Genomic DNA, 12,348 nt, shown 5'->3' on the forward strand with positions numbered 1-12,348 from the left:
AGTGACTGATAGTTGTATGTCATTATGCATACTTACACATGCATGTACGCGTGCATAAGTATATACAGTGGTCAAATTACATGATCTCGGTTGGTACTGCTTCCTGTCTACAAGAGGTTAGAGCATCGCCTACGCACATTGCAGGGATAAGAGAGAAGGAAGAGGCAGACATGATCAGAAACAAGGTCTTTACAAGAGCACAGATGCCAGTTCTTCTCTTTTTAAATTTTTATTTAATTTAATCTGTCAAAATAGAGCCCCTTCTTTGTAGGGGCTAGCCAGAATGTGAGTGGTGGTGGCTTTGGGTTGTTTGTTTTCTTTTTTTCCCCCCTCTTTTTTCACATCTGAATTGAAGAATATTTTCTGTCTGCTTCAAGTTAATTGGATGTGGATGACAGAAACACATCTTTCCACATGTTCCTTGACCCCAGCAAGGTCTAAACTGCCTGTCTGCTTTCTCTGAATTCGACCTTGAATACCACAATCTACAAACTTGGTGGCACTTACAACTGGAAACAATACATTAAATCATCATCCCTTGCTACACATCACTTACAGATGCATTTGTCACAGTTACATTAAATTAGGATCACAAAAATGTAATTTATGGCCAAGAGTGACATTTGATAAAGCCTGTGAAAACAAAATCACTGAAGAATATGCACCAAAACATGGTATTTCTTGCCACTACTGTTTGTCAACAGAACAGGTCGTCCAACGTGTTCCTTTTTACGGTAGAAGTTACACGACAGAAAGTTAAGAACATGACAGAGAAGAACCTCTGGTCCTGGTTATTAAGTCGCGCTTGAGCTGGCAGCGTGCCCTTGACCCAGGGAAGGATACCAACATACCGGGATGCTTTAGTGAGAGCATGACCAGTAGGTCAAGGGGGGATTAGCTCTCTTCAGTTTTCATTCATGAGTCTGCGGATGGAAGAGTGCGCCCAGTTTTGGGCCACTCACCCCAAGAGAGAAACAGAAAAATCAGAGAGAGCCCGGAGGAGAGCCTTTAAGATGGTCAGGGGGCTGGAGCGTACGAGATACTGGGAGAGACTAAAGAAGATGGTTTGGTTTAGCACACAGAAGTTGAAGGCAGTGGTCTAATTACAGCCTTCAACTACCTTAAAGAAAGTTTTGCAGAAGTGAGAGCCAGACTCTCCTCAGAAATGCACAGTGAAAGGACAAGATGCAAGGGTCACAAATTACAATACAAGAAGTTCCATCTGGCTCTAAATGGAAGTAAAGATTCACCTTGAGAGTGGTCCAAAGAGCTTATAAAATTTCCACTCCTGGAGGTGCTCAGAATACAGCTGGACACAGCCCTGCGCAATCTGATTTAACTCTGAAGACAGCACAGTTTTGAGCAAAAAAAGGAGACTAAATGACCTCCATGTGCCTTCTAACCTATTTTTTTCCATGATGCTATGAGTGTTCCTACATCAAAGCTACACGCTTCCCGTCTTATATTTATACATATGTCTTTAATCAAAAATAGCTAAAGGTTATCTTCATTTGGGCTCAGATTCAATGAAAGAATAAGTGGAATCTGCATGGAATTTGGGCACCTATGGTTAAAAATTTGACCTTGTCAAATCATGTCCTTCCGTCTTTAGAGTTAACATTCCTCTGAGACTTAAAGCTCTGTTCCTGAGAAGGTGTAGCTTTACGTAAGTTTTGAAGGTTTTGGCGTCTATCTTTTTCTTTATTTCCCCTGTGACCTACAAGCTAGGCTTTCCTGTTCAGGTGCTCTGAAATGCTTAGTGGCTCATGACAAAATAGTTACGAACACCACTTTACTTTCAAACAATACAAAATTATAATCAACAAAACTGCTATCTTTTAAAAATATGAGCTCAGTTGTTGGATCACTTGCTCAGAAAGGGTGAAAACTATCCTCAAGTACATCCCAATTGAAGGAATTTAAATCCATATTCCCTTCTCTTTGACAAGTGTCAAGGGAGTACTGGTCACTTCATTTCCTTAGCTCAATGAGTCTTCACTCTGGAATTTGAGCATACAATTCTCCTTGCCTCTGAGCCTGTGACAAAAGACAGTCAACAGTTAAACTATGGGTTGGGTTGGGTTTGGCTGAACGTTTTCTTTTTACACACTATTCTCAGAAAAACCCGCACAACCATAAAACTAGCTGAACTCTTCACCTGAACTATTCAATGCCTCGTTCAGACCAATGAGAGATTTATTTTGGATATTTGATTGAAAATTCATTCAGGCACTTAAAAAGTACAGAAGAATGAATGAGTCCACATTACATTACACAAGACACTGATCTTCTTTATGAAGCAGCAAATGAAGAACTTTCAGTGCTAGGAACCATTTTTTCAAGGTACTTTCACAGGTTGCAGGGGAAACCGAAGGAATACAGGATTTCTTGTCGAAATGTATCAATCTCACGTATAAACCAGAAGTATCATTTTCGGACAACAAACTCAGTAGCTTGACAAGGAGGTGACGAGGGAAAGCTACAAATCTTGTTTTCACTAGCCAGATCACAGAATCTTGAGTACTGAAAAGTTAACAGTGATTTTTAAAAATCACACCAAACAATGTAGTTACTTATGTTACTGAACTTGGCAAAAACTCTGATGTAAGAGTTTTCAGATTCCAAGAATAATTGCTTACACCTTAGCATGTTACAGGCAGTGAAAAAAGACAATTTGCATTTATGAAAGTTTCATTATGAATAATAACTGTCTCCTGTTGAAAGAGGCAAACAAGGTAGGATAGTGAATGAATATAGTGTTTCACTAGTAAGCCAAGAAGTATTAGGCTGGTTCTCTTCAGGATTTCAGCAAGCTTCTATGATTATCAGAGAGGCTTGTTTTGTGGTTGGTTTTTTTAAACTTACACCAGTGAAACATATTTCTCAAATTTACATTTTACCATGTTTTTTTTATGTATTTTATGCGTTGTTATATATCTGCATCTCCTAAAGGAAACCTACTTCCTGGAGAAACAGTGCACTTCACAGATCAAAAAATCTATCAGAAAACCAATCTTTTTTTACTTGAAAATGACGGAAATATATCAGGCTTTCTAGTGTAACATCAGTCTTTGCTCAAGTACTGAGAGACAGTACTTGTAGACCACAGAGGTCTACAAGCTTCTATCAAAATTTCTTTAAAATCTGGATTCAAAAGGGGTTTTCTCCTCATTTTCCTCTCCCCAAGATCTACAGCGAATTCTGTTACAAAAATCTCTTAATAATCTAGCGGGACTATGCAAAATTTGTCATTCCATGGATTTCCAAGGCTTTCTTTGTCCAGATAGCTCTGTAAAGCTCAAAGTTGACTAGATCCCACATATCTGGCACCTGTTCCAGTTCAGACGGAGGTCACTTCCACAATACTCCCGCTAAAGGACCTGATCCCAACCCCAATCAAATCCATGAGGAATGCTCCTACTATCTTTATTAACAGACCACAAATCTGAAAGCTTGTGCTCACTTCTATTCATGTAAAAAAAAAAATAATTCTCAGTTTAAATTATTAAAGTCTTTTGCTGCATGTGGGATTTACAGTTCTATGTTTTTTCGACAATGTAGTAACTGGTAACTTTAAAAGACTTCAATGACTTAACTGAAAACATAAAGCTTAACATATGCATCTAAACATAATATAGCATTAGTTAATGCCATGTTTTCTTAGATCAGTGCACTTTAAAATCAACTATATCAAGTTTTACAGCTTTTAAATATGCAGAGAAACTGGAAAGAAAAATCGCATCTTTCCCAGATAATGTTCAACCCCTGATTAAATAAAGATGTGCCAAGGCAGAGCTACTTTATGCCTCAGGAGACAGCCATAGTGGAATTGCAAGTGTATTTTATATGTGAATTAGAGGTAAGATGTAATGACATGAGATGAAAGGCTCAGCCGTGATTTTAATAAAGGGGAGAGACAGTACTTCCCTGTGGACCCCATATGCAAAAGAGTGAGACTCAACAAGAATATATGAAAAGATTCAGCAAAACCCACAATAAATGTTTCAAAGTTATAAGACTACCATTAAAATTCATCACATTTTACTGAAGTTGAGAATTCCAGTTCTGAAGGTAAGCTTTAACACATTTCTGAGAGTTTGTCATATGAAATTAAAGCTATGTCATCTATAAGCTAGAACAATTTTCAGTTTTTTAGATAAGACAGAATTGGAGAGTTTGAAACTATAAAGTTTAATTTTTTAAAGGTTTCTAATAACATGATCTAAAAATAATGTAGTTGAATCTGTTATTTTGAAAGCATGGGTTTTATTGAGATAAAAAAAACACCACCACAATTTAGTAGTACTATGATCACAGGCGTTTTAGCTGCTTAGTGCTCTTAGCAATCATCAGAAAAAGCTGTTACCTATTGCTCTATTGATATTTTTTATGGATACAGCAGAATTCCAAAGAACCATTATTTATTTTTTTTCCCCTATTAAATGGAGGAAAGGGTTTGAGATTTTGCACAGGTCTCTCTCTTTCTGTGCAGTAAGAAAAATATAAAAAATTAGAAGAAAGGCATGCCTTTGTAAGGAAAAGACATGAAAAGAGCAAAATGAATGGGATGAACTGCTTAAAGGAAAAAAAAAAAATATCCCGTTGTATTTGATCTTCTGTGATAATCACACTCCTGGCACCCTGCCAGTGAGGCTGAGCATGCTGATGTCTGGCCAAGTAGTAATCTCTTGGTTCAAGTCTGAGGTCTGTGATGAATATTACAAAGCAGGGACAAAATCAGAATGCCACCTGTGATTTTATTCTGAAACTAATTTGATGGAAAAAGTAATACAATGCAAACAGCCTTTTTAGTAGAGTCTACAAAACTATGACTAAATTGAAACCAATGCAAACGGATGGAGGTAGCTATCATGCAAATACATTTGGATCTGCAGGCTTTCTTTTTAAAAAGAGCAGTAGATGTCTTTGTGACAGGTAAATTGCTTTGAAATTACGTTTGAAGTCCGAGGTCAAACTTTTTAAATGATAATTTTAACTTACGTCTTCACTTATTCTGGAGTCTTTTTGCATCTCCTACATAACGCATTTGAAACCAACAAAACCGGGGGGGGGAGGGGGGCTGAGGAGGTGGGAAATCAATTCATTTTCTTAATTTACTTTCCCTGAGCCACCATTCATTATAGGTCAAAAAACGCTTGAAGAAAAAACCCTCTTCCTTTCTCTTTTCATTCAGTAGCCTGTATTTAAACTAGTGACCTCCAGATATATGGAGAACAATTGTATAGCCACAAAATTCTACACGCACAGTGTCTTCAACTTTGAAATCCAGCCAGTAGAGTCTTCCACATTATTATTCAGATGCAAAGCAGAAAAAACAACCATCAGCATGTCACTTCCTTTTTTTGTGAGTCTATTGTGTTTTCCTACATTTGACTGAAAGGTTGTGCATTATTAGCAGCACTGATCAAAGTTTGTTTGGGTTTTTCCTAACAAATATTGAATATGATTCAGAAGTTGTTTTTATAGATTTATTTTTAAAAAAAACAACCCAACAAACCAGATTTCGTTTCTTGTATCTCACTTAAAAAAAACCCCACTGTTCACTGAAGGGATACAGGTTACCTATTTTACCACCACCTTCTCTTTCAAATTGGATGATATCTTGCCATTTTTATACACGCTTACTATTCCTCTCTGCGCTAGTAAGACTTGCCATACCCGAGCACCACTACGATCTCAGATCTCTAGGACTTCACTGAAAACACTGCATTTCAGCTATTTCACAGTTGCTTCTATTTTCCTTTTTCTTCAGGAAGGTTCTCTATAGATTTCCTATTCTCTTTGATATTCAAGTCTGTTTCTGCACTCTGTATTTCTTCCCTCCGCCAACAGTGCTAATCAAAGGAATGCTTTAACAGCCACCTAAACCTTCTTGTACTTGTATTTTCAGGCCGTTCATTTTCTATATTTTCCATTGCAATCAAAAAAAAGAAACTCATTGCAGCACAGACAATACAGTACTTAATAAATTCTATGTTTTAAATATGCAGATATGCTCACAAATTTCTTAACTCCACACACACACACGTTAATACATGGAGAGAGATCCTCAGGTATATACGCGCACATATGCACACAGACAACATAAAAATGATTCATAAAAACATGAATATTTCTGTTTAAATAAAAGGTACCTACCTGGAATGAGCTGACCCAGTAACTGATGGCATCTTGAAAGGCTGAATACAGCTACTATGACCAAAAAAGGATAATGTTTCCATTTCATGATGTGCCCTTCCTTGCATTACACCAGCTCAGCAGCACTAAGGTAAATGGTACCTGCAATACACAATGGAAAGAAGAACGGACAAATTAATGATAAATGCAAAGTACTTCCAAACAATTTTGCCCAGTGTAACTCTATGAAGTATGCTGGTTTCAATACAGTTTTAGCTATTAAAATAAAGTTAAATTTTCTAACAATTAGGAAGTTGTACACCACAACCAGAATATTAACTACCCTTGCAGAGCAGACAACCTCAAAACAGATGTTTTAAAGGCAGGCATGAGGAGCCCCATAGCGCACATGTATATTTTAAAGTGCTGCATGTTTTTTGGTCACATTACCCAAGTTATTAAAGAAATTGCTCAGTTTGGCAAGATATTCAGTGTGGGATTAATCCATCCCAGTTCAAGGAAATACTTAAATGCTTGCCTAAGTTGAAAATGCTTCAACACTATTCAGCTTTCTATACAAGCAGGGTTAAAATTTTACACTAGTCTTCTTCGTATGACACGGTATTTTGCTGGATGAGGATTAGGGATATTTTTAGCCAGGAATAACTTGAACAGTTAACGTAACTTTCTGGTGAGTTTCTGTGTTCTTAGGGGCAGAACATTCTCATCCAACTGGCAGGAAAATGGAATCTTATGAAGGAAGAAAATCTTTTGGATTAAAATGTGACTTTTACACTCTTTTTTTCTGACCACCACAACTGTGGTTTGAAAAGTATTCATAGTTCCACCACTGTTGATATATAATCTCTGCTCATCCTACTCGTTTCTTATGCTTCAGCTACGGTAGTGCTTAGTACAGACTTTGCCAGAGCTCCTCAGGCCTTGTTTACACCATACCAACCCGTTCAAAATGCCTTTCCTCTATAAGTTTCTAAAAAACATATGGTGTTATTTAGATGATCATAGATTTCTAAAAACAGACATTTTTTTAGACAATGTATTTAATTAAATACACACAATCTGTAAATAAATGAGGTTCAGTGTTTTGTTTGGGGGCTTCTTTAGGGGGTTTGGTTTTTTTTTGTTTGGTTTGTTTGTGGTTTTTTTTTAGTAAGGGCCTTTATCTCAATACAAACTGAAATGTGTGTGACTGCAATGTCCAATATATTGCATAGTACCTGGGGTTCATGTCAAGTTCTTGATGACAAAAGAGACACTATTTTAAGTGTCTGTCAAGTTACTAGATGGGCACAATTGCCTGACTCTAACCAACAATTAGATACCATCAAACACAACTGTAAACATGAAGTGGGCTGACATGCGGAGCTCTATTCCAACAATAAATAATTATGTTGGACCTTGATAATGTTACAACTGCACTTCTCATTTCTCTCTCCTCGCACTCGTTCCCCTTGTAGTTAAGCAAGTATACCTGGAGATGAACAGTTTGGATTATGACTCCTACATCTCCTAAATGCCGGCAGACAGAATCGTCACAGTGAAAAAACCTGTGGTGCCGTCAGTCACTTCCTCAGTCTGCCGGGCCAGAGACTTTTCAACTGTAAACCTAATATATATTTAATGACTGCAGATAGAAGAGTTGCATCGTTACTGGGAGTATTTGGTGTCATCTGATACTTTTGGATGTTCAGAACTCCATAAATAAGTTAAATATGAATAGATTGAAATCACATGCTGCGTTTTACATTTGCTTCTTGTGTTATACCCGCGCTTCTATTATCTTAGCAACCAGAAATAATAATACTCCATTTCCTACTACTGCTTATTACCTGAATCCTACAAAACATTTTTTCTTCATTTTTCTCACTTCATCTGTACTGCACACAAAAAATTCAGTTCCTTCCATTCCCATTCTTTTAATTTCACCTATCACTTGTATGACTGCTCTTCTGTTGCAAACAGCTTGACAGCTCTTAATGGCAGAGTTAACGTCAATTAATGGCCAAGGTGCTACATGCTGCTCTAAATGTTATTCATGATATGACTCCGAGACTGAAATGAGGATTTGCAACTTCAGGCCTTTAGAATATTGATCTCTTTCTCTGTACAGTAATACAGGCTTGCTTTATAAAATTATTTACCACGTTGGTTTCAGATTCCCACAGTTTCTTGAGCTCTAGTTTCAGCCTGCAAATACAAGATTGAATGTTATTTCTAACTCAAAGCTGATGAGGCAGCCCATTGAATTTGGTTCACCCAACAAAAAAAATAACACTTTCAGTTAAGGAGTTACTTTGTCATTATAATGTGAGGTGCTCACACAATATATGTCAATGTGAAAGAATCATTTCATTAATACCTGTGGCAAAATCACTCAAGGACTCAGAGATTTAATAGCAGTCTGTGTTCCCATCCAGTGGCAGGACACAACTCCTACTGATATCAATAAGAGTTTAGATCACATATTCTAGAGGCAGAATTTGATTTGTGGACAAAATTATATTGGGTTTATGTGGCAAGGTGCTGGTAGAGGGGGTGCTGCAGAGTGACCTCTCTGAAAAGAGGCCAAGGGCTGCCCAGAGCCAGACACAGCCAGCTCCAGCAGACCCAACAGGGCACAACTGAGCCTGTCAGCCAAGCTGATGGTGCCTTTGGGAAAGCCTGTGTAAGAAAGGCCAAAATGCCAGACAGGCAGAGGAACAGGGGACAAAAGGGTCATAAACAGGAGAGGGAACACCAAGGTGAGAGCATGAGAAGCGGAAGGAGATACTTCAGGCACCAGAGCAGATTCCTCTGCAGCCGGTGGAGACAACCACACCGGAGCAGATATCCACGCTGCGGCCCCTGGAGCAGCCTGTGCTGGAGCAGGTGGACGTGCCCTGAAGGAAGCTGCAAGCCACGAAGAGCCCACACAGGAGCAGGTTTATCCTGAAGGACTGCAAGCTGTGTGAAGTAACCACACTGGAGAAAGGGAAAAGTGTGAGGAAGGAGAGGCAGAAAGGAGATGTTATGGACTGACCACAACCTCCCATACACCATCCCCACTCTAGGAAAAGTTTTTTGGGGAGGCAGAGGAATTGGGGATGAAGGAGTGAAGTTGAGCCTAGCAAAAATGGGGGGCAGAGGGGAGGAGGGTGTTTTAGGTTTTGTCTTTCTCACCATCCAACTCTACTTTAATCAGCAATAAATTTTGCTCTTTAGCCAAGGTTAATCCACCACAACCATAAAAGCTGGGCAGGAAGATGAACCCCAGCAACACACTTTATGGCACTTGCCCTATCTGTGAAGGCATCCCATGCATGAATCCAAAGTTTTGTCTTTTCCATACCTCTCTCTTCCATTTACTTAATCGGTAGACTATGACTTCTTTTTAAACCCTTTGTACATGACAGAGCTCCACAGGGAGCTCAAATGTTAACTGCCTGGCTAATTTGTTAAAACCTTTTCTGTCCTCTAATTCTGCTTGTGTTCCATGTTTGAAACATAATATTTAGTTCTAAAACATGAAATTATTTCAGTGTTATTATTCTTACAGAAAATTTCATTGAAAATTGCTTTGATGAAGCCACATAATTTTAACATGAAAGCAAAGCTTTTTAGCCTACAGTTTAAGAACAATTCTTGCAGATATTCCTTGAAAACAATCCTGAATAGGAGGATAATTCTCTATATTTGGAGTATAGTGCTTTCTTCTGAAACAGTAGCCCTGATCACAGGGAAGATAAAGTAGAAAAAGATGTCATCAGAATGGAAAATGTTTTTCAGATAGAAGTTGAGTTCAGCAGAAGAGAAACAAGCTCTTTCTTATCATAGTCTACTACCACTGCGCCCAATTCAACTGCTACACTATAATGGAAGAAACCCACAAAAGTGTATCACAACCAATGGGATTCAGCTGGCAATGTAAAACACTGCTTCCCTTAGTACATACTAAAAGCCCATGAAGTATAGAACTTCTATTCATATACAAATTTCTCAGTGTTACAACATTTAACTTTTTGATCATAACAACTGAGCTAAATGTTTCTTTGTTTGGTCCTTCTCTGCAATTAGTCTTTCAGTGCCTGAAATACATAACTAACATCGCAGAATAAGGACTGGCGCTAATGAGATGTTGGTTGTGAGTGATGCACTTGCCATATAAACTTCAGCTGGCCTGAGACCTCACTGAACTCTATCAAATGACTGCAGATCTTCACCAGAAAGTGCGAGAAAAGATTCAGGTCCAATGCGTTGTCCAGAGTGCACAATGAAGATAAACACTGGCTCCTCTATGACATTATAATCATTAAAGAATCAATGGCAAATTAAACTGCACAAACCCAGGGGGGAAAGAAGCACTATGGTAAATGCAGGGAAAGGGCTAATCAATTATTTTCTTCCACTTCTCAAGCATAGTACTATTTATCACTATAGCTGGTTGCAGCATTCGGCAGCAGAAGCACAGACACACAGACAAGACCAAGACCAATGCTGGTATTCTTTTCAATTCCTGCACCACCCCTTTTTTTATTATTATTTTTTAACAGTTTGATTAATATTGTTGCTTCCCCCAGAAACAGCAACTGTCTTGGTAAGACTAAATTTTGACAGTATGTTGAAGAGATAAAAAAGTCACAAAGGTCAGGTAATTAAAGATTCTAACTTGTAAAAATAACTTCCCTTTGTAAAATTTATGCATTTTGGGGTAAATATTATGCTGAAGAGGATTGTTTACCTACAGGTTAAGACAGAATTTTGGTTTGCCATGTACCCAAAGGCCATTTTGGAGTGGACTGGCAAAATTTCACTGAAAGCAGAAAAAATAGAAAATCTTTTTGAAGCAATGTTACCTCATTTTGAATGCAGAAAATTTTTAAAGCCTGTCATGTATTGTTAGGCCTGCTGTTATTGGATGGACCTTCCTGTACTTTCAATCCTTTTGTTATAAAGTCCTAATGTCTATTATTCAGACACACAGTTATCTGGTGATCTCTGTTTAGACTGACGCTACTTTCTGAACTTACTCCTCCTGTACATTATCATCAGTAAAGTTATATATCACTGAAATTAAGAACTTCCCTCTACTATTTTAAACATCCTGTCTTTGTTAAACTAAATTTATTTGGAGTTCCAGGAGGATGAGAAGGAAGCACTGCTATACATTGTCTCAACTGTTTCCATTTAGGAGCAAGAATGACACAGGGTTGATGAACTAGGGGAAAAAAGCCCGGCCAGTTCCTTTTCTGTTCTAAAGTAAATCAACTCTACTAAGATCAAAGCAGCTAAAAAAATATAAATCTATTTAAACCAGAGAAGTTATCAGTATAGAGCATCTATGGATCTGGACTGTAATCCTCTCAGTGACAGTTTCAGCAGACATTCATGAGGCTCACCTTATTTAATCTTTTAGTATTCCAAAACATTTGTTTTTTTAGAACCAAACGTTAGGGCTGTTTTAATAAATACGATGCAAGATTTATACTTTACTTGTTTGAAGCTGTGGTTTTGGTTTGGGTTTTCTTTTTTTTTTTTTTTTTTTAAATGCAGTGAGAAAACCAATAGTAAAATAATTAATAATAATAATAGTAATAGATTGATTATGCTCAATTTACATTTCTGAGCTGGTAGGTGACAAACTTATATGTAAAACAGGCGTACCTAGATTTTGATTGACTTGATTGTCTGTATGGTATATTTACTGCCTAAGCAGTACCATAGGAATAGTTCACCTAGTATAATTCAAAGAAAAAAAAAAAAAAGAAAAAAAGCTGTGTCCAAGTTCATCCACTCATACCGAAAGACTGCAGCAGAAACCTAAACAGCAGTATCAGCCTGACAAATTGTGGTATATGACATAAACTGCAGCCTAAACCCTCGATACCCTCTACTACCCTGCCTACACATCAAAGCTCAGTGTAAGGAACCGAACTTATGGGAAAAGAAACATCTTTTCTCCCACCAGTTTCAGTCTCATAAACAATCTCTGTACCAGAAGCTCTGCTAATCTCTAACATTTTCTTCATGTGTATGGCTGTATAAAATGAGATTAATTTTGAATAAGTGGCAACTTTAACAAAGAAGTTTTCCTCAGGAAGTAGCACATAAATGAGACAGTGACCAACAGAATGTGATTTCCGTGTAAGAAAGCAATATATTCATAATGCAACAAATTTGCAATGCAAGGTACGAAGCACGAAGTGGAATGTT

General features: G+C 37.7%; 1 protein-coding gene across 1 annotated transcript in view; it reads right to left on the reverse strand.

Annotated features, from left to right (window-relative positions):
• The window catches only part of ROBO1 (roundabout guidance receptor 1), a 740,954-nt gene that overhangs the window by 641,168 nt on the left and 87,438 nt on the right, over positions 1 to 12,348 (reverse strand). Inside the window, exon 2 of the mRNA XM_063347718.1 lies at positions 6,160 to 6,300. Within this exon, the coding sequence (XP_063203788.1) occupies positions 6,160 to 6,247 (88 nt within the window). The 5' untranslated portion in view covers positions 6,248 to 6,300. The remainder of the gene's footprint in view (positions 1 to 6,159; positions 6,301 to 12,348) is intronic.

This window comes from Chroicocephalus ridibundus, chromosome 1 (genome assembly GCF_963924245.1).
Source record: "Chroicocephalus ridibundus chromosome 1, bChrRid1.1, whole genome shotgun sequence".
Taxonomy (NCBI): domain Eukaryota; kingdom Metazoa; phylum Chordata; class Aves; order Charadriiformes; family Laridae; genus Chroicocephalus; species Chroicocephalus ridibundus.